Here is a 24,736-nt window from a genome sequence, read left to right on the forward strand (position 1 = left end):
AGGTGAGACACAACACAACAGGTAACAGCCGGGTATGCGAATAAAGTCGGATATTAGACTTTTTTATTGCGTGTCCGGCCAAAGTAAACGGTGTCCGGCTAGTCCGGCTTTGGTTAGACTTACATTATTGTTATTATGAAACAAATAATTCTTTTTATTATTTATACTGGGACAAAATCCTCAATAATATTGCATGTGCGGCATTTTTATCCAAATATACGGCCAAACTGGCTGCTCCTGTTTGGCGACATGGCAACTCTGGGTGAGTCTGACGGTAAAATATCCACGTAAATGACTTCATACAAAGTATATCTAATTACAAAGTATAAAACTAAATGTCAGCTACTGGACAACAGATGGCTCTGTACAAAGGTATCCCCGTGTCTGGTGTCTGGGTAGCGTGTTGAGTGCGTTGCTCCTAGCCGCGGTTATTGGACCCTCGGGCCTCGCCTCGTAATGTTGACCGGGTGAGTATATAAAAAAAAAAACGACGCAATTGTACGAAAGTGTAACATTTGACACTTTTTCTCACAAAGTGATAAAGCGAGTGAGTAATGATAACAAATTCATTGTAAAAATAACGTTACATATATGCGGAAGTAACTGCGTCTGTATGTTACGTAGTCACACTTGAACTACTGAACCGATTTTGATGAAATGTGGCCGGTGATTGCTAATGATTGATAATGATTGCTAAAATAAATACCTATTCAAAAGAGTTTAATAAAGTTTTAATAGTTCAACTTTATATAAAGTCCCCTAGGTATCTCAGTCTCACCTATTTCTGCCGCTACATCCTATCCGTCAGGCGGGAGTTGGTCTTCAGCCGCTCCATAAGTCCTTTGCACTTTGGAGTGTCATCTGCACTCGCTCCCTGACGTCCGGTGAAGCTGTAAAGGCCAGCTGCGGCTAACAGCATTAGAGTAGTCCGTAAAATGCCGCTTAGCTTGTATGTCATTTCTGGCAAGGCATCTTTTTAAGACGACCACCTCGTGGTCGCCCTGGAAACCGTAATGATGAATTCCTGGTCAATTCTCCAGGATGCTAACTAACTCACTTCATGCTCATCCTATCATCCTCCACTAGCGCCCGGTCAGCGTAAACCGTTAGCGCAGGCGGGTGCACCATTTTATCATCACTTAAAAAAAATAAACCCTTTCATTTATCCTCCGCTAAAATAGGCTTATTGGACAGTTAACATTTATGAATAATGTTCTGATTCTATCATTATATGTGTGTATGTCGTTTAATTATGTCAATGGCCTAAATAAATATTGTAGAATATACATCACTGCCACTTACTGAGAAATGTAATTAATTTAAAATGAATTTATGAAACAGGAAAGAAAATAAATTTTGTAGCGATTTCATGCCTTACCTTGTGTGTTTTGTTATGGATGATAAAGGAATGATGCACTCTCTTGCACTAACGATATACGCTGGCGGGGTATCAGTGGTGGATGCTAAGATGAACATGAGGACAGGTCAGTTAGTCCAACGTGACAAATTCACCAGGATTTGTCACAATGGTTTCCAGGGAGAACCCCGTGATCAATCTGACAAACTATATTGCTAGCTATGGGGTCATCAGTCCCCATTACTAAGGATATGAGGGATGGGGCCCCTCGTGGTATAATGGTTTATCTCATAACCTTAATTTAAAATGTTAGCAGTTTGCATTATCGGTTGATACGGACATTTGTAGTCATGACTCGCAAGTAGGATTACTGGTGACAGTCAGGATGTTTTCTATTATTTTAGTATTTCTATCAGTAGTGTAGTACTATAGTATAAACTTTGAAAAGTGGCAATTTAAAAGTGCTTAAATTTAAGTTTATTTGAATTAAGAATTTTCATTCTTTTAAGATATTCTTTTCTACTGTGTTTGGGAGTAGATAGCACTATGTGACATATTCTGGGCTATTTTTTTTTCAGTCCATCTGTCAGCATTGGGTTATTCTTATTATTATATTTTGTCCGTCCATCGGTCACATACTTTACCGATACTTTTTCGCGACAAATTTCCTTGAATTTCGTTATATGTTATAAGGATAATACTTTGTTTATATTGTAAGAGATGGAGTCGTCTAGTCACACCGAAATTTAGGTCAAATTATTGTCAATACGTGAATAAGGTAAAATAATTAGTATTTTAATCGTAAAATTATGATTAATCAATATTATGGTACCAACTTCATGGTTGGAAGCTATACTGCAAATGACTATAATATTCACGGTTTTCTCAGAGACACGAACGTCATTAAAATAATACGTAAGTTTAATAATTAAATTATTAACATGTGTTAATAATAAAATTATAGAAATTTATTAATATTTTTTAGAAAAAAACGTGTAAATTTATATAACTAATAATAAAATATTTAAAACGTTTTGCCATATAAATTAAAACCGCTATTAAAACTAGGGGTGTGTGATAGTAGTGTTTAATGCTATATTATAAAATAATAAAAAATACAATTTTGTCCAGGAAATAAAAAATATGTTAGGGGTGAACAACTCTTATGTTATGTATTAGTGGTATAATAAATAGATAATTGTCGATTCTCACCCCTACTAAATATGCATATAAAATTATTTCATCACGATTCAAACCCGTAAATTGAGGCTGCGAGTTAAACTGCCAAACCATTGTTTAGTTCACAAAGGATTCTTGTTAAATTAATATATATTTTGATTACGCGTTTATCAGTAAATTCATTCCATTATTTTCTTGCTGGTTGATAGCAATGAGGAAATATTTATTTTATTAGTTCAATATCAAAGTCAGCCCTACGGTCAGTCAACACATACACTGTAACTAATGGCCCACCACGGCTTCGCCTGGATTCTTATTACTATATGAGTTTTAATATATATAAACGCTAGCTGTACCCCCGGTTTCACTCGCGTGAAATTTATAGCCTATAAGTTATTCTGATTTATGAGCTATATTACTGTAAAGTTTCAGTGAAATCCGTTCAGTAGTTTTTGCGTAAAAGAGTAAGAAACATCAGTTATATTGTTTCCCATTATTAAAAACTAGTTGTCTCGCTCAACTTCGTCTGCATCACATTTATTTGACCTTTATCATTGTATTTCGTCCAATTTACATAATATCTTTTTAAATTATAGCCTATGTGTTATTCTGACGTATAGGCTATATTACTGTAAAGTTTCATCAAAATCGGTTCAGTAGTTTTTAAGTAAGGTATAAGGCATATCACCTCTTTTGATGCCGGTAAAACACAGCACCCTAATTTGTTCAAAATGGACCGACTGCGTTATCTAATGTTGATTCACATTCTGTATACGGAAGAGTTACTGACCTTGCAGTACATTGACCTTTAATTATTATATTTTTTTAATCAAGGGTGAATGCACTTGTCTAGTACCTATAGGTATGATTCTTTATTGATAGATTGTGAGTGCCGGACAATGGTGCGGTTACTCTGACGTCATATGCCGGAATTACATCAAAGAAAGAAAAAAATATTGCCAACTATTATATTGTTGCACACATATACATATACACATACATACACATACATAAATGCAACTAGTTGCTCCGCGCAACTTCGTCTGCGTTATTTTGCTCGTTTTACAACATTTATCACTGCTGCTCAGCTGTTATTGAATGTATCTTAATGTTATATAGCCTGTCACACATATACACATACATTTCTGTAACTAGCTGACCCGCGCGACTTCGTCTGCATTATTTCGCCCGTTTTTTCAACATTCATCACTGCTTCTCTGCTTTGCTTTGCTATAGCGTCATATTATATAACTTGTATAAATATTGTTGGATAACCAATTTATTGTGGACGGTCGTCGGTCCTTAAAATTCTAAAAGACGTGAGAGAGTCGTGGTTTAGCGGTTTTCTACCCCGACTGTAACCCCAGTGGTCGTCAGTTGAAATCTGACCAAAGTTTATGTCTCAAATTATATTTCTTATTAACTCTTCGGTGATGTAAAACACCGGTAACAAGTAACGGCGGTAGGCTACTGTCGTTGGATTGAAATATAGTAGTAACTTAGCGCTACTTGGACATATCAAGTATTCTTATAGAATGTTGACAGTTGATACCACTGTCTACCCCATCTAGAACAGTCGTGAAGGTATTATTTTGTTTAATATGAAGTATTTAAACATACTTAGGTACTTACATTATTTTTTTCGGACTACTCTAATACTGTTGGCCGCAGCTGGCCTTTACAGCTTCACCGGACGATACGGGGCGAGTGCAGATGGCACTCCAAACCTGCGGAAGGACTTATGAAGCGGCTGAAGTACCACTCCCGCCTGACGGATACGACTAGTCTCAGGGAACCGCTAGGGGTTCGAAGCTCGACTCAGGCCGACGTAATTTTAAATTTAGCTACATATTTAAATTTGCATATTTTTATAATTAAGTTAAACGGTGTTGATTGTCAAAAAAAAATCCTCTGAAACGTCACAATCACGTGTCCGTGTTGCCGTCTCGCTCGCACACTATAAATATAAATACGAAAGGCCGCCGACCCGGTCGACGACCGCCGAAATTCGGGGTCAACGAACGACCGAGCCGAGTTGAACGTACGAAACCGTGCACCGTACACGGCGTGGCGGTTTTTTCGCGAACTATGCCTAGTTTTAATCAGAAAAAAAATCTGATAAAAAAAATATATATTTTATCTTTGTTATAGATTGCATTTATACAGCGTGTTATTTTTTCGGCAGTATTTTATATTAATTATACATGTATGAAAATAAATTTCTCAATACTTTTTTTATTTTTAATTATAATAATAATAACACATATTCACACAGTCCAATCTAAGCAGAGCTTGTGTTAGATAATTGGTAAAAATATATAGATATATTTTTTCGTAAATACATAATATACATAGAAAACACCCAGACCGATACAAACAATCATACTCATGAATACAAATATTTGTACCGTTCGAGGACTCGAATCCCTGACATCTGTGTGTTAATCCGCATAGCCTACGTCCGTCGACTATATGTAGCCTATCTCGTGATACAATCTACCTTTACGTCAAATTTTAATAAGATAGTAACAGCCATCTAGCAGGAGAAAGGTGACAGACAGACAGTATCGCAATCAGAATATTAATATCAAAATGTCCTAATTAATAATAGAAATCTATATATAAAAATTAGGCCAAAAGAAATCGAACCTAGTTACCAGTGCACACCCAAATATTGCAAAGGTGGTAGTTCGTTAACACTGCGTAGTGTAAACGACCCCAGCAACATAACGCTGCCGACTCGAGTGTTGTTTGATTTTTCGTTTCCTGTCCATCCTGCAGGCTGTTAATTTTTTTTTACGTATTTAATTAATTTCAGGATACTAATCGCCCATATTATAAATACCTTATAGACTAACATACTCGTACATCTTATTAATATTATACACACGAAAGTTTGTGAATGTGGATGTTTATTACTCTTTCACGCAAAAACTACTAAACGAATTTTGATGAAAGTTTACAATAATATAGCTTATATATCATAATAACATATAAGCTATTAATTTACAGGATCGGCACGGCTGGTATGAAATAATTAGCTGACCCGCACAACTTCGTCTGCATCACACTTACTTGACATTTAACATTATATTTCGCACAATTTACATAATATATTATTAAATTGTAGCCTATATGTTATTTTTATGTATAAGCTATATTACTATAAACTTTCATCAAGATTTGTTTAGTAGTTTTTGCGTGAAAGAGTAACAAACATCGATACTCACAAACTTTTGCGTTTATAATATGTTAATAGAAAATAAATATAAATTGTCTTTGTGGCACGGCACCGACGACGGTAGCGCCAATACACCACCCCCTTCAGCCAGTCCTCCTTCATGAAGGTGGGCAGCATGATGGTTGGGACCCAAACCATAAACGCCTTGAAACTCGTGTTATGACTCAACTCCAGCTACGTCACCCTCAATGTCAGGTTACTCCTGGTCCGTAAGTAGTCGAAAACTTTACTCACTTATTCTCTAATTACAAAAAACCATTAAAGCAAATTAGCATGTAAAACTTCGCTCTGAAGTTCATATGCATCACTACGGTCACCTCTTTTGTCACGGGTTTGATGTCCGGGTCGCGCAAATACGTCACGCATTTCATAACATGAGGCAACATCTACAACTAATCAGTTACAAAAAAAAGTGACTCAACCCTTCGTCGCGTGTAACACTATTGTAGGGATATCTACAAATATACAATTAAAAAAAAGTTGATACACATATATTCTTATTCTATAGAATAATTATTATCTTCTAAGTGACACGGCCCTGGATTTTTATCGAATATAATATTTGAATTCAAAATTTAAAAAAATCAAAATATCATTTAATCAGAGGTCGTAACCCGAACAGTATGGTCTGTTCGGGTTACGAACACTGATTAGATCATATTGTTCAGAAACTATTCTATTTTCAAATACACTATTAAGCATGTCTTGTAATTATTTATTTGTAAAAACTGTATTCTATTTTCAAAATAAGTTCCTCACTTATTTCAGTCAGAGACAAGAATTTTTCGTGCGTATTTTTTTCTTTATAATTCGATCGATTTGGCGCCAACCACCCGGACAGATAAGGTTTCCTTTTTTAAATTCTTTTTACAAATAAGGCAAATGTAGTTTTATATTTGCAAAAATACATGTTTTTGCATTAATACGTAGCAGCTTGCTGATAAACCATACAGTATCAATAGATATAACGTTCATTCAACTTGGTGGGTACGTTGACATTCCAAAATGCCAAGTTATCCTTACTATGTAATATTTTAGTCGCCATATTAGATGTTATATGTTTTTTAATTACTTGACAGGCAAAGGAATTCGATTGGTTCGATATTTAAAAAAATAGATACATCGCTTATTGTAAAGAGAGTAAGTGAACTCCGGAACAACTGCATCGATTTGAAAAAATCTTTCACTGAATTGTACTTTATTCCGGAGTGAATGTATCCATAGACTATATGTTATGATAAAGTTATGAGCAACCAGGCTAAACTTACTAACTTTTTTACCTAAACCCATAAATATGTACTTCAATTTTAAAAATTTGATATAATTTTCGAGTCGCAGATAATAATTATTCTATTGAACAGTGCATTCACTTTTTTTAATTGTATATTTCAAATTCATTTGTTGTGTAGTTTAATTACGTGCGTACGTTAATTGTATATAATCTATAATATATAATTCATATATAAAATTGATCAAGGACATTTTTTTAAAATAATATTTAAATATTGCATTATGGTTACATAAATTCAAAGCTGTTTTAGTAAAAATATAGCAAACAAATACACAATCCACTTTTGAAATTGTAATATTAGTATTGTCGACGGCTATAAGAATCGAACCCGCGACTTTGCTAACCTACACCAACAAGTTGGAGGTAACTGTGACACAAGAGTTCAAGTTATGGCAACCCAGTCAGTCAGTTTCGCACATTCAACCCGACGCGGTGCGTTGAACCCCAAAATTATCTGTACGAAGATTGTAGTGTTTCATATATATTTAGTACTACTAGTTGAATGGAAACGTCATACTCTATGGTTAATAATAAATTAAGTCATAAAAATATTTATTGGGAAACCGTCTTTAAACATTTATTATTAAAGTCGATTACTCAAAAAATAATATATGTCACATAATGCAATTTATTATTGAGTAAAACTTAAAAATAGTTCTTAGATAATTGACTATAAATTAACGAAATTAAAGTCAATTTTCCAAAAAGTTTTTTTACAGTTCATTATACTCGTAGAATAAATAATGAACAGAATTAAATCATAAAAACATTTTTTTGGATAATCTACTATAAATTTTCAACATTAACCCAAAAAAATATTTTTGCCACATAATACAGTTTATTATTAAATAAAGAATGGACTGAATTCAATCAGAGAAATATTATTTGGGTCTTTAAAATTATCCAATTAAAGTCGATTTTCCAAAAACAATAATAGCCACATAATGCAGTATTAAATCATAAAAATATATAGCGTTTCTAATATTAGTAAAATATACCATTTAACATTAGAATGCAATATGTAAATATCCTAAAGATATTTGTTTAATCAACTCCCATACGTTGTTGGCGTATTCAGTACGGTATTCAAACGTTTTAGTCAAGCGTCGATACCCGTGTAGGTAAATAGCTGTTACCAGACTTTAGTTAAATAAATATTTAATTAGTTATAATCGAGTATAGCGCGGGATATTATGCGTATAGTCAATATTAACTTACCACGTTCACTGACTGTACCAAAATGTGTGTTGTATTATACTATCTCACATAATATATATACGTATATATAGACGGCCTCGGTGGTCTTGCGGTTTAGCGCACGATGGTCGCGGGTTCGATTCCTCGCAAGGTGCAACATTTGTATTCATGAGCATGGTGGTTTGTATCGGTCTGCGTGTTTTCTATGTATATTATGAATGTTTTTTCAAAAAAATAGCTAAGTATTTATATCATTTGTCTAGTACCCATGACAAGGTCTGCTTACAATGGGACTAAAATGACTTTAACTAGATTTTTTTTTAAATAGTATAATTAAAGAACTGATTTAAATTAATAGATATTTTTTTTAATAAATAATGAATATGAGGATTCAAACCCGCGACAATCGGAAGTCTCTCTGTATGACTCATTTCACACACGCTCGTCATAGTCTGTGACTAGATGGCGCTGTGGGAATTGTCCTAAGTTATTATTATTATTCCAATATTAAAAAAAAACATAGTCCAGCTATAAACCGGTAGACTCAACTGAGTTGCGAATTATGACAACAGATTTCGGGGGTCATCGACCCAGCGGTTACCGACCGCACAGCACTGACCTATGTTTAGGCATTCTACCTACAATATATACTTACGATATAAATGATAGGCTGAGCATTCACTTTTATGCCTTATGGCTAATTTTAAATTTATGACTTTATTATAAGTACATAAAGTTTTTTTTTGTTTTTATTATTTTTTCGGACTACTCAAATGCTGTTGGCCGCAGCTGGCCTTTACAGCTTCACCGGACGATAGGGGGCGAGTGCAGATGGCACTCCAAACCCGCGGAAGGACTTATGGAGCGGCTGAAGGACAAATCCCACCTGACCTTTTTGGGATTTTTTTTATTTTTTTTATAAAGTCTAATCACAGATAACACGAAATGGAAGCAATGTAAGCTTGTCTATATACATGCCTATTACAATGAACGCGTGTTGATTGTAGGTGCAATGCGCTTGTTTTACCTCACCCCTCGGGGAACGCCCTCAGGGTCGTACCCCGACATCATATGACGGCTTTGGTCCATCCTAATACAAGTATGAGACCACGATCGTCACATGATGTTCATAGTATTATTCCATGTATATAGGCGACGGTTACCACTTACCATCAGAACCATCAGCCATTTTGTGATAAAATTTTTTTTTTATCCCCTCAGACTAAAATCGATTCCATCCAGCAGGAGTTGGTCTTCAGCCGCTTTATAAATATTCCGCAGGTTTGGAGTGCCATGTGCACTCAACCGCTATCGTCCGGTGAAGCTGTAAAGGCCAGCTGCTGCCAACAGCATTAGAGTAGTCCGAAAAAAAAAGAAAATTATCACCAAGACATATTGCGATTTTTTTTTAATTAGAATTTAAAGCAATGGAAGCAACGTAAGCTTGTCTATGAACATATTACAATGAACGCGTGTTGATTGTAGGTGCAATGCGCTTGTTTTACCTCACCCCTCGGGGAACGCCCTCAGGGTCGTACCCCGACCTCGGTAGTAGGCGCGCGGTACACAGCTTGTTAATTAATAACCGAGCGGCATATTACGTTATTTTCCCGTAGTGACGTATGTGAGTTGAGAATTTTTATCTTACAGCCGTATTACACTATCAACTACTATAGTAACAATAATTTTGAAATTGAAATGTTATATCCTTAATTTATACCTAAATTTCGTTTTAATAATATAACATATGTAGTTATAAATAACAAAATAAATAATAACATATATAGTGCCAGTTTCGTACAAATTGGTCTTCATAATATCGTAAAGGCGGAAGTTTGAAAGTGTGGATGGATGGATGAATGTATGATGAAAACTGCTGTACTATTGAAGATATAAAATTTTATAAGATCGGATCGAGCTGGTTTATTTCAATTTAGTATATACTATACATATACAATTTATTAAAATTAATAAAATTTTAATAAATTGTATATGTATAGTCATCAAAGCATTTTTTTTTATTTCAATGGAGAAAATATTTATAATATAATATTAATTTATGAAGATTTAATACATCTTTTATATATATATATATATATATATATACGGATTAGCATATACAATTTATTATTATTAATTGTTTAAAATAATAAAATTTTCGTCAAAACTTTTTTATTTTATTTTAATGGAAGAAATATATATAATTATTATTTATCATCATTTATGTATATACGGAACCCAATAAAAAAGATACAATCTCCTCTTTTTTTTAACAACATCAGTATTGTATCTTTGTACTTCGTAAAGGACGTTTACCTATGAACTCGTCAGTTAAATGACCCGTACATACAAACTCACAATGGATTCGTGTCTGACTTAACCCAATTTGAGCAAATCGTTTGAGCCTAGATAGATACAGGGGATGATTAAGAGCATCATTAATATCGAATGGTGTTTAGTAAAAAAAACTATCTAATATTTTACAATTTTTTAAACGAAAGTGGGGTAATATGGTTTAGTATTGAACTGACATAATTATATACGTATATAAGTTCGAATCTTTGTCGTAGCATGTAGGTATCGTAAATGAATGATATCCTAACTAATATTTGATTATATACTAATATTATAAATATTATAAAAATGCGAAAGTATGTCTGTTTGTTACAATTTCACGTCTTAGTACCTGAACCAATTCTGAAATTTAATCCGTAGTATATGAGATAAAGAATGACACACGATTTTTTTTTCAGTTAATCTTGATTACGTGGACGAAGTCGAAATCAGAATTTAATATATAAATATAGACGATCATACAGTGACGAACTTACGAAAATAGAAAAACTATTTGCTTTTCGTGACTATTCAAGTCTACGTTTTTTTCATCAATTATGTTTAGATACAGACCACTCAAATTGCCAGGCCACAAATATTGCGCAATTCCACCAATACGTCACGTTTTATTCTCAAATAATAATCTATAATTATACGAACGAAATACCACAGAGTTGAACGCACCTGAGCAAGGAACATACAATGTAAACATACAGTTATTTCTATTTACATTACTAGAAATATAATGTGACGCCGCGAAACTGCTTTCAAATCGATTCGCATATTTATAAAAAAAAATGTCTATGGTCATCGCCGTTGCGACATTTAAATTGAGAACGCAAGATTACTTTATACATTTTATGGAAACTAATTTGGTGGATTTAAAATCCATTTGTGATATATGTATCATGTGACGCAGCAAAACTACTTTTTAATAAAAAAAAATGGTAGCTAGATAATTATACATATCATCGTCATTTCTAAATTTAAATTTAGAATTACATAGAATCTTTTTTTACAATCTTATTTTTAATTTGCTATAAATGTTCTAACTTTAATACAGAATATACAATCATATAATGTTCGCTATCACACGACGTGATGAAAAAAAAGTTTGTAAATGATGTCGTATTTCATATCTCAACGATGTACCGACTCTTTTTTGTGCCTTTACTAATGGATTACCATTCTAATTGTATGACGATAAAATCGGATACACATAAATTATAACCGAACAAGACATGACATCAACGCGCCAAAATTTGAAAAAAGAATACACCACAGACAAGCCGGTACATGTAGAACACCTACACACTAGTAGCATAAAAAATATTTTTGAAAAAGGAACATACAATTAGTCACCTGTGCGGCTACGCCCCAGTGCGTGTGTGTGTTTGCATCATGCCATTTGACAAGTGTGCGTGAGGTTGTGGATTCTCTTCGTGTGTGCTCCGTTGTGCGCGTTCAGCGAACTCGGGCTGCGCAGTGGGGCAGGCGTTGACCCACCACGTGGGTTGCAGAGGAACCGGCCCGTCTTATCGCGCCGTGTACAAGCTTCCCGGTTCAATTTTTGAACCTTACAAATTAAACTATACGAACTGTGTGTTCTTTTTTCAAATTTAATTTAAATTAGAATTTTTCCTGGAATTATTAATAATTAACAAACAACATTAAAAAAAACATTATACAGCCATAATAAGTATTTTATAAAAGTTTGAATTTCGAACGTTTCGAATGATATAAAACTTTTAAAATAAGAATACCTACAAGGAGTATTCCAGAAGTTTCCCATGACTGAAACAAGATGCACTGAGCAAATGATCAGCAATTATAGTTTAGTGTGTAAATTATTTAATACATTTGTAAATATGAAGTAGTGTAGTAGTCACCTACAACATCATTCTTATCCGCTTACTGGCACAATTAGACTGAGTTCATAGCTGTCATTTGTAAACTGAAATCAGTCTGTCAGCCAATATTTTAGTATTTTTTTACCATTTTGTACCATCACAGGCGTATTATAAAAAAGAATACTAAAATATCGGCTGACAGACTGACTGACTGTTCTACCCATGAGTTCCCATTCCGGAGGATTATGTAATACCTCAGTACTCTGTAATTTCACTACTATATCTAACCCTTTAATCGAAATAGCTAAAAATCAAGCTCCTTGACTATTGAAGTAGGTAAGATATAGGTACTCACTCTAACAACTTCTTGCAAAGTCTACATTATACAAAGATTTCAAATTCAATTGAAATTTTCATCTCAATCGTTAATTATGAATCGAACCTAGAATTTAGTCAATTTTAGCCTAAATTAATAACCAGCAGTTGAGAATATAAAGACTTACTAAACAAACGCAATGGGTATAATGAACCCCTTGAAAGCAGGTCGCAGATGTTTGATTTCCTTCACACAATTTCGTTGATATTCTAAAAAAACCGCCTCTACAAATTCGCTTTATAAAATTTACATACCTTATAGAGTAAGATCCCAGGGCATATATTACTTACTAGCTAGACCCGCGGTTTCACCCGCATGAAATTTATGGCCTATATGTTATTCTGATGTACAAGCTATATTACTGTAAAGTTTCATCAAAATCCGTTCAGTAATTTTAATATTAATAATATTTTCTAAATAACGAAATAAGTGGAATAGACTAGTTTAGTGTGTACTCCAAACGTATGCATACTCGCTAGCTAGGGCCGTTGGCCAATTTACAGGTACTACAGGTACGTTAAACCTTACTCAATTTTCGTCTGAGTGTTAAAGTCTGAGTGTTGATTTTTCTATATGTTTTGTAAATGAGACCTTAACTTACTTAAAAGAACACACAAAAAGGTATTATATACATATAGATAGGTACAGTAAATTATAGAAAAATATTATGGAAAAGCCCAACGAAAATAGGCAAGAAATGAATGTTTACTAATAAAAAACAATTGAAAATTAAAGTCCGTTCGATTTTCGAATTTAATTTTTTTAAATTTTGTGTTGTTTTATCTACAACCGATTGTGTTGCCATTAGTCATAATGGAGATTATTTTGCGCGATCTTTTATTACGGAATCGAAGTGGGAATTTAAAAGATTCTGAACTATAATAATAACCATTTAATTTAGAACGTTATAAATCGAATTTCTAAACAAACGCGATGGTGTGATGAACCCACCGGAAAGCAGGTCGGCGCTGTTTGCTTATACTGTTTGAAAGTAGGTTAGTAACGTTTTCGGGAAATTAGATTTTTATTGTGTAGTTTCAGGCCATCCGATACGTATAAAAGGAGCCCTAATGGCGGCACAGAGAGGGGTAGAATGGATAATCACACGACCGTGTACCTAATAACCTTTTAACCGACTTTAGAATAGGATATGTGAAACATTTTATAATTTAGTAAAAATTGAGAGTGGTTTTGTTTTTAGGTCGGGACTTGTTTTTTCTATCGCAACTTTAATACAATACTGTTTTAGTTAAAAAATACTAAATTTGATAAATTGGCTATAATTTTAAAGTCTAGTTAGAGAAAAATATTTTTTTCAGTTAATGCAGTATTAAGCTAATATGTACATTACATAGGCGTTTTTTTTTATGGATGATAATGGAATGGTGCACCCGCCTGCGCTAACGGTTTACGCTGGCGGGGCACCAGTGGAGGATGATAAGATGAGCATGAGGTCAGGTCAGTTAGCTCATCGTGATAAATTCATCAGGAATTTAACAGTATGGTTTCCAGTGGGAACCGCGTGGAGGTCGACCTGACATGATACCTTGCTAGCAATAAGGTCATCAGTCCACATTACTAACAAACCCCTTGGGCGTTTATCTAAACATATATAACTCAAAGGTGACTGGCTGACATAGTGATCTATCAACGCATAGCCCAAACCACTGGACGGATCGGGCTGAAATTTAGCATGCAGGTAGGATAAATAGGATAGAGGGGATGAAAGTTTGTATGAAACTTTGTCAACCGATAGGGCTGAGACTTTGCTTGCATAAAGCTACTATGACCTAGGCATCCCCTAAGAAAGGATTTTGATAAATTAACGCGAGCGAAGCCGCGTGCAAAAGCTAGTTCAATATATATGTTTTTAAATGACTTCAATGAAGGAAAAATTAATTTCATTTACGGCAGAATTTGTAAAACCTTAATGAAATAATCTATACATACTATTAACGATGATATAAAATAATACAGATTGAGAACCTTCTCTTGAGAACTGTTTACTTTGTGTAATTTGGGCAAAGATAGACTCATTCACGTACGCATTGGCTGTTATTTAATATTAAAAATAAAAAGGAATTTAGACTGCGTGATTTGAATTTAAAAATAGTAATTCTCCAGATGTTCGTTTTAAATTTAGAACGCAATTGCTTTTCACAACTTCCGGATAAGAGTCTGGAACACCGATGACGGAAGCACATCAATTTCGCCCGTCACTGGCCAGCCAGCAGCCACTAACGAATCGACGATCGATATCGTTTCGAGTGGTTATCTCGTTCAAATTGCTCGGTTCGACGCTCGTTCGCGTCGGCCGACGAACCCCGAAACTGCGAGTTCAACGGCACTCGTCTAGCCGTCCAGCTACATTGGGCGTTGGTGGATGCAATTCGCGAATGTTTAAATTCCGAACTATTCATCCGATTGGTGGTAATGGATTTTGAATTTAGAATCAATTATTCGTTTTTTGAACAATTGCCCGACTCGTGACCACGCTATTGTCACTGGTCAGGCGGGTGAAATTAATTCGATACAGGTAGTTGTTTTAAACGGGATTTTCCGTACTTTAAATTAGTGTGTTGCAGAAAATTAAAAAACGAATATAAAGTTTTATAACGAGCTAGCAACCGTTTTTGTTAACGAGTTTATATTAACGGATCTTTTTAATTGTGTTCTCAGATGAAACTTTGAAGAAGTTGGAAATATTTGGTGTAATTTTATTAAAGCTGCTAATAGGCATTAAGTTATTCTGTCAATGGGAAATATGTATAGAAGGCACTTAAAAAGTATCTCAATTATAATTTTAGAATCTATAATAAGAAAATACTAGTTATGAGAAAAATAAAATACAAAATTTTTGTAACGTTTTTTAATAATTATGAACATGTTTTTGTTTATCACTTAAAATTTATAAAATTATTTTCAGACAATATTTTGTATTGAATATAATAAATAAGCCTGTACCTGGAACCTATGACACAGTTTGACACAAATTTATTTTGTTTTAATTGAGATGTGAAATGATGACAAACCCTTCCTTCCAAAGCCCAAAATTACTCCTACATGCAAAATAGGCGTAAAAAAAAATGATAGCACAGATTCATATAAAATATTTTGTTGCTAGTGCCAAGCCAGATACCTGGCATAAAAGATTTTTCGTACAACACTACATAAGGGTCACACGGTTCATAGTTCGTTGGACGTCCGCATACGGCGCCAAATTTGAAATTCGAATATTGAGCTTCTTCTGAACTTTTGAATTTGGAATCACTCTCGTGTTATTTTTAAAACTTAACGGTAGAGGTGATGAGAACAAACCGTTTTGGATTTTTCACATATTAATAATAATAATATTCTTCATCATCATCATTTCTTTTATACTTGTCATTGTTTGGTCATTTTCACCCGCAATGACAAGTCTATCACCCCAGCAAAGGGAGATAATAATAATAATATCAGGACAATTCACACAGCGCCATCTAGTCCCAAGTTAAGCTAGCTAAAGCTTGTGTTATGGGTACTAAACAACTGATACAAATACATAGATATTTTTTCGGAAATGCATACATAGAAAACACCCAGACCTATACAAGCTAGTTGCTACTTACGAATACATATGTTTGTGCCGTGCGAGGAATCGAATCTGCGACCATCGGAAGTAAAGCGGTGTGCTAAAACGCTATATCACCGATCAAGCTCAGCTTACCGTGGGACTAGATGGCGCTGTGTTGATTGTCCAGTGTTATTTATTCTTATTCTAAAGAACTAAGATATCATGCCTCTGATCCTGTAATTACACTGTGATATTGTTTACGCAATTTTGAGCAATATTTCTTACATATGACGTATATATATATACGTCACAACAACATAAATCTCTTACGATGCTAATAAGCTCATGACAGAAAGAGATAGCATTATTAATAGCTATTGACTGTTGCTGACCGATAATAGGGTATCTAATCCTTTTAATGACCTTAGCGGTATAGTGGTTTAAGGCCTTTCGGTGGTCATTGGTTCGATTCCCACACAATACAAATAATTGCATTCATGATTATGTGTGTTTACATTGGTTTAGATGTTTTATATGTATTTTTTTCATGAGTCATGGAATGGTGCACTTGGAGAATGAATTAACCAAGCTGGTTTTCAGAGGGGTCCGCGTGTGGGTCGATCTCCCATGGTATATTTTAGTTCTCTGTATAAAATACTAGAAAACGCCACAGCTTCAAACGCGGACAATCATTGCAATATTTATTACAAAACACTAGTGAACCGCCCCGGCTTCGCACGATTGTAATTACTGTAACGCTACTTATCATTAACTTATACAATTTGAAATAAATTATAACTTATGTTACTTACTTGTAATTTATAAATTTCTATCATTATATACAAGCATTTAACGCTTTCCAAAATGTTAGAGTCAATCGATTGTAAAAAGAATCATTAAAACTTGAATCACAAAATAGGAACAGATTTTGTTGCACTGTTAGACCCCCCCTTTATGAAGTCGGTTGATAATATATCGCGTTTGCGGTTGGCCTAAAACCACAAATAATTTGCACATGTACCAAAACTTTAGAACAATGTATTATTATTAGTATTATTACAACATACATACATACATACATACATGCAACAATGTATTGTCATTATTAGTTATTGTGTTAGTTATTATGACGGCCTCGATGGTCTAGTGGTTTAGCCCACAGCCTTCCAATGGTCGCGGCTTCGATTCCTCGCATGGCATATTTGTATTCATGAGTAACCGCCTAACACGCTAGACTTCATCTGCGTCAGACTTACATGACATTTTTACATAATATCACAATAATCTATACATTCTATACATATAAATACCAAAAATTTTTGGTTTATAATTATTAACATTAAGATTTTGTAAAACATTAGAATAATATACCGTATTATTTTACACTTGCAATATAATAATAAATACCTACACATAAATAAAAATGGAGTGTCTGTTTGTTTTATAATTTTTATCTGAATCTGTCTGTCATATTTTACTATTTGTTCCGGCTATTTTCTGAAATGGCTGGACCGATTTTGACGAGACTTTTTTTGGCGGGTATCTGATGTAATAAGGAGTAACTAAGGCTACTTTTATTTTAGAAAAATAAAGTTATATTCCACGCGGACGAAGTCGTGTGAACAGCTAGTAATAATATAATAATCTCAAGACAATTCACACAGCGCCATCTAGATCCAAGTTACACTAGCTAAAACTTATGTTGTAGGCACTAGATACAAATACATAGATTTTTTTCTCTAAATACATATTATACATAGAAAACACTCAGACCGATACAAACAGTCATACTCATGACTACTAATGTCTGTGCCGTGCAAGGAATCGAACCTGCGACCATCGGACGTTACACCACCGCTACACCACCGAGGTCGTCAAACAATAATTGTCATTATTAGTTATTGTGCAATAGCCTTGGCAGGAAGGTCATTGACACTAAAAAAATACATGATATATATACAGAGTTGATAAAACCGATATGACCGATACCGAAATCTGATTGATAGCTGTTTTTTTATGTAACTAGTATTGCAATAGGGATGGTAGCCACCTGGTGGTAAGTGGTAACCGTCGCTTATAGACTTGAACGGTATTACGGATATCAAATTTCCATCAGGTGAGCCGTTAGTTTGTTTGGCAATACAATTATTTAATATAAAATAAATATGAATAATTTTAATTCAAGTATTAAAAAAAAATACATGTTAGGGTTAAAAAACCGACAGTTACGTTCTTAATGACTAGCTGTGCGCGCGGTTTCACCTGCATGATATTTATAGCCTGTGTTATTCTGAAGTACAAGCTATATTATTGTAAAGTTTCATCAAAATCCGTTCAGTAGTTTTTGCGTGAATGAGCAACAAACATACATCTATCCATCCATACCTACCGACTTACGCATTTACAATATTAGTAAGATAACTTTATAAATACTGATCAGATTTTAATCAAATTTATATTAAACCAGACGTGAAGTAGGTACCTCCTTCAATAAAAAAAAAACAATTATCAAAATCAATAAACATAAAAAACTACAGTCAAATTAAATTCCCCTTTTTTGAAGTCGGTTTAAAAGTGAGTACGTAACAAAATTCGCGAAAAAAATTAAATTGAATCACAGTTTCACAAACATCAAAGCAAAATATGAATATGTATTGATTTATCGGTGTCATTGCCCTGCGAGATATGCTGAGTTGCTATCTTATTTGCAAGATATACCTTGAATTAATTCGACACTCTTATCAACAGAAATCCATAGCGACCTCGCTAGTAGTCATGATAAAATAGAAAAATTATTATCACTTAATACATTTATATTACTTTGCTTAATTCCGCAACCGTTAGGATGTTACCTCGACGGTCTAGTGGTTAGCCAACGTCCGACGGGTTCGATTCCTCGCACGGTGCAAACATTTGTATTTATGAGTATGATTGTTTGTGTCGGTCTGGGTGTTTTATATATATGTATTTACATACGTATTTACAAAAAAAAACATACATACATGCATTTATATCAGTTGTATAGTACCCATAATACAATTTCTGAAAGTTTGTTAGTATGGATATTTTTTTTTCTTATGGATCATAATGGAATGGTGCACTCGCCTGCGCTACCGGTTTACGCTGGAAGTGCACTAGTGGAGGATGATAAGATGAGCAGGAGATCAGGTCAGTTAGCCCATCGTAGTAAATTCACCATGAATTTATCACGATGGTTTCAAGGGGGACCGCGTGGAGGTCAACCTGATATGGTACATTGCTAGCAATGGGATTAGTAGTCCACATTACTAACAATCACTTTCCCCCAACGTTGGATGTTTGTTACTCTTTCCCGCAAAAAGTACTGAACGAATTTTGATGAAAGTTTACAGTAATATAGCTTATACATCAGAATAACATATAAGCTATTAAATTACAGCATCGGCATGACTAGTATGAAATAATTAGCTGACCCGCACAACTTCGTCTGCATCACACTTACTTGACATTTAACATTATATTTCGCACAATTTACATAATATATTTTTAAATTATAGTGTCTATATGTTATTTTTATGTATAAGCTATATTACTGTAAACTTTCATCAAGATTCGTTTAGTAGTTTTTGCGTGATAGAGTAACAAAGTTTCAAGTAGTAGTAACAGAGTTATGTGTTTATAGGTTAGTATGAATAGGACCATTTGTTATAGTATTGTCTCTGTCTATCCCTATAGGAGACGAGTGTGACGTATGTATGTAGGTTACTTGCACGAAATAGAGCAACATTGTTAGAATCAACGAATTCGGGCATCGATGATGAATCATTTGTGACAAATGTTAATGGAAATAATGACGAAATGGCATATTTAGCACGTGGTCAGAAATCAATAGGTCGTTAGCCTGTGAGAGTGAATGGGACGCAGATATGTGGTGTGTCAGTTATCTCTTTCTATCGCAAGGTCGCCGGCTTCCCTGGGTTAATAACATTTTTTTTTATTTGGAAATATATTCTACTTTATGCTTTTAAACTGCATAGAATATATTTCCTTAGTAATATCTTTTTTTAAGTAGTTTGATACATATCTACTGCACACTGAAATCTTGAAACCCTGGTGAAATGTGCTAAAATTTAGCACATTTCAGCACGATTTCACATTAAGTACATTCAGTTTCGTAATAAAAATATTAAAACTAATTTATTTTACACCACGATGGAGGTAATGAAGCATACGGCCCATCTTATAGTAAAATATTACAGTAGTCACGTGATAACGTGATGGCTATAATGCTGTTCATGCATCTGTAGGCGGCAACCAAATGGTCTTACCATCAGGTGTCGCTGTCTGCTTGTTTACCATTCCCATAAAAAAATGGTCCGGAACCAATGCCTACCACAAACTTCGAGTTAAAAAATTTACTATACGTGTAAGTATCTATATGCAGCGACGGTTACCACTTACCATCAGGTAGATCGTCTGCTTGTTTACCATTCGCATAAAAAAATATCCCGAACTAATGTTTACTACAGAGATCAAGTTAAAAAAATTTACTATTTACGTGAAGGTATCTACCACTGCTGTCCGATATGGTGGTGGTGAGATTTCTGATGGATTTCGATAGCCATACAACCTATCACAAAACAATACATTCCGTATATCATAGATAACATTCGTACAGAGCGACTAGCGTCTTCTTTCCTCATACGGACAGTATAGTAGCAGAATTGTCTATATTTTACAATCTATACCATAAGAACAATTCCTTGTGAATTCGCCATAATGGGGCAAGAATATCCCATGAATTTAAGAATTTTTTACCCCTCTGAAAAAAATCCCCTTAGAAAAGTAAGGGGTTTGCTGTTAGCGTTCCACTCTGCCTTTGGCGGCTCAACTGTCCCCTATCGGGAGAAAGGGGATTGTTAGTAATGTGGACTGATGGCCCTATGGTACCATGTCAGATTGACCTCCACGTGGTTCCCCTGGAAACCATCGTAATAAATTCCTTGTGAATTTACCATGATGGGCTATAATCTGACCTCATGCTCATCTTATCATCCTCCACTGGTGCCCCGCCAGCGTAAACCGTTAGCCTAGGCGGGTGCACCATTACATTATCATCCTATGTAGATAGGATGAGGTAAGGTCAATCCACCAGGATTTAACCACGATGTTTTCTAATGGGAACCACGTGGAGACTAACCTAACATAGTCCAGTACTAGTAGTAGGGTCAATGTTCCCGTTAAATACTCCCCTACACGTAGTATATATACTGTAGAAGGACGCAATAGTAATAAATTTTCATTAGGCTATTTTTCATCAATCAATTAACAAGTTTTATTCAAGCGGACGAAGTCGCGCGCACGTCTAGTCGTCTATTAAATTGGAAAAGGTTAATATCCTTGAAGTCGTTTCTGCATTACCTACTTACCGTTCCAACTTCAGGATAAACAAAATCGCCAACTATTTGCGCTGACAACATTTTCCCGAGTCAATGACCTGTTAACACTACGATACAACCGCTCAATCCATAACTAATAGAAACCGCTTGTTATTTTTTATAACGTATGAAATAGCTTTAAATATTATAATTTTCGAAAAAAGAATTCTTTCAAAATGCAGTTGACATAATCAATAAATCATATTTTTAAAATTAGAATCTAGAATAACAGATTGGAATTAGCTTCTAGGTTTTAATTTTAAAAATTCATATTTCGAACGTTCCTGCAAAAGAATCGCGAACCACGAACATCGTAATATTATCATCACCCTGGCGATTCCACATTCAAAACTAGAGTTCAACAGCATTTCACCGAAATCTACTTTGTTTGGGTCCTGGGGTCGATGAACCGTTGTGACGCCGGCTTGGCTGTGTGCGCGCGCCGCTATGTCCGTACACACCAGCGACGTACGCACACAGAGACGAGTCGCCTTGTAGTTGGTGCGGACTATAATGGGCAATTTTCTTAATTAATTACTGTCTTGCCATAGGCATATTTTAATATTTAAGTAATTATATCTACATTTTAGATAGTTTTATATATAAATGTGAAGTTATTTTTTCTTAAATGTTAATATTTTAGGATATATTATTTTCCATTATAGTCCGCATTGCGCCGGGGCGATTGAACTATCACTATGAGCTAAGTTGATTATTCGGTCGGAATGAAAAAATATATAATTTTTTCGTGAACCTCGCCGAAGATTCGTCAATGCGTCAGTCACGTTCGGGCTGCCCTGGCGTCAACATCTCATGACTGCCAGTCGTCGTCGGGAAGCCGAGTTGTGAACAACCATAGTACAAAACATAACGTACAAATTTTTCCAGCAGTGAGGTGAACGCATCTTGTTTTTTTTTAAATAGTGACAGTGCCTTTATAGTGCAGTGACCAGGATTATCATTGGAAAATGGAACGCGGTGGTGTTTAAAACAGAGTTCTAAATTTAAAAAAGCGAATTCGTGCCCGATGTAAATTCGTACAACTGGATTTTAGATAACTGAACACAACAACGTTCGGTTAGCTAAAGTCTTACAAATAAAAAATAAAATAACAAATTGGCATATAAATCTTATTTAACAAATAACTTCTCTTTAAATCAAATAAATTCTTCTTTCTGCTTTGGTTTTCTCTTTACAGATATTTTGTGCTTTGATCAGTAAGAAGATAGAGATTAGTATACGGGAACAAGTGAATAATTACAATAAACCGATAAGTGCCTTATAATGTTTATTTAAGAGGAAACGAAGACAAAATATACAAACAAATCACGGAGACAAAATGCCAAAAAACTTGTTGCTCTTCAAAAAGATAATACCCGAGATCAATTTCGCTAAAAGAAATCTCACATCGCCTCTTGGTCGAAACATATTCATCAGTTAAAAACTGACGAATATAAAAAAATAAAACAAGCTGAAGAAACATCGGGGGAGTGCCATAAAGTTTTTTCAAAATTCTTAATGGTGATAATAATATAACAAAACACAAAAAAACGTTGCCTTAACACCGACTTAGTCGATAAAACAACAATACAAAACGTCAAAACGTATAAAACATCAAAACACCAAAACGTTCAGTGATACTAGTGTAAAAAGAGACGCAATGCGAATGCAATTCGCGCGTTTGCAAAAATACTGGCCGAAAATAACCTAAAGAAAGCGGTTACGTTGTAAATTTAAGAAAACTTTTTGAAAGTTTCAAATTTCGAATTTCGAAATGAACAACAGTCAGTTCCACGAGTTGTTCGGGTCTCAGTGGCCGCCCGATCAGCATGGGGGCCACTCGTCGGCGTCCACGATGCTGCATCAGGCGCAGTCGCCACTGCCTCAAGGCATGCAGCTGAAGAGAGAGCCCCACACCGATGTTCAGGGTGTGATGCATAACCAGATGGGCATGGACATAACGTCTGGCTCCGTCGCTGACAGCACTTCCCCTCCACCAGGGAGCAGTGAAGGCATGTTTGGATCCTCAATGTCAGGAATGTTCATGGATAAGAAAGCTGCTAATTCCATTAGAGGTATCTATATTTCTTTATTCTTTTTTTAAACGCCGCTGGCAAGTTATGATTTATAAATTGCCAGTAACAATTTTTTTAATATCAGTTATTAAATATAAACTCGATTACATAAAAATTACGTATAGGTATATTTATTTTATTAAAAACGGTTTAGCTATATGTGGACAATCAAAGGAATGTATTCGGCCAGTCTAACTCGAGTGTCATGAAATCGTATAAAAATAATGTTATTGTACTAAACCCTTACTAATATTGTAAATGCAAAAGTAACTGTCTGTCTGTCTGTCTCGCTTATCACGCCAAAACTACTGAACCTATTCAAATGAAATTTGGTACATAGATAGCCTAGATATATAGTCTAGTGAAACATAAGATTGAGAGTACTTTTTATATATATATTGTCGCGATTTTTTTTTAAATATAACTGTCAAAGATTTTTTTATTAACAATGATAGAGTGATGCGTCGTATAGTATAAAGTCATATAAATACTTAATAACAGTTATTATCTACAGCTAAAGTAAATATAAATATCAATCTGTTTGTTTGTATTTAATGCTAAGATATTAATATATATGTATATTTGTATGTGTGTATGTTTGTGCACGCTATCATTATGTAAACTGTGAATGTAGCATTTTTTCTTATTTAATATTGTTAAGTAATCTTTTAAGGTTTCTTGTAGTTAAGTACTATATACATATACATATGTATGACTCATTTATGTGTCTATATATATAACTAGCTACTCGCCCCGGCTCCGCACGGGTGTACATGTATTATATATATAAACCTTCCTCTAGAATCACTCTTATTTATTAAACAAAAACCACTTCAAAATCCGTAGCGTAGTTTTAAAGATTTAAA

At 34.4% G+C, this 24,736-nt stretch overlaps 1 protein-coding gene across 14 annotated transcripts in view; it reads left to right on the plus strand.

Annotated features, from left to right (window-relative positions):
- Positions 1 to 24,736, plus strand: part of LOC131855378 (probable nuclear hormone receptor HR3) — a 124,292-nt gene that overhangs the window by 63,391 nt on the left and 36,165 nt on the right. The window contains exons 1-2 of one of the 14 annotated variants that reach the window (XM_059206639.1): positions 22,569 to 22,872; positions 22,994 to 23,870. The exons of 5 other annotated variants lie outside the window; for them this stretch is intronic. In XM_059206639.1, coding sequence (XP_059062622.1) covers positions 23,570 to 23,870 — 301 coding nt within the window. In that variant the 5' untranslated portion in view covers positions 22,569 to 22,872; positions 22,994 to 23,569. Of the gene's footprint in view, positions 1 to 22,565; positions 23,871 to 24,736 lie in introns of those variants that run through there. 8 more of the 14 variants (XM_059206638.1, XM_059206641.1, XM_059206642.1 and 5 more) reach the window with 8 other exon arrangements.

The sequence above is a fragment of the Achroia grisella genome, unplaced genomic scaffold, assembly GCF_030625045.1.
Source record: "Achroia grisella isolate CSIRO2021 unplaced genomic scaffold, CSIRO_AGI_Agris_v1 utg1360, whole genome shotgun sequence".
NCBI classification, from domain to species: Eukaryota; Metazoa; Arthropoda; class Insecta; order Lepidoptera; family Pyralidae; genus Achroia; species Achroia grisella.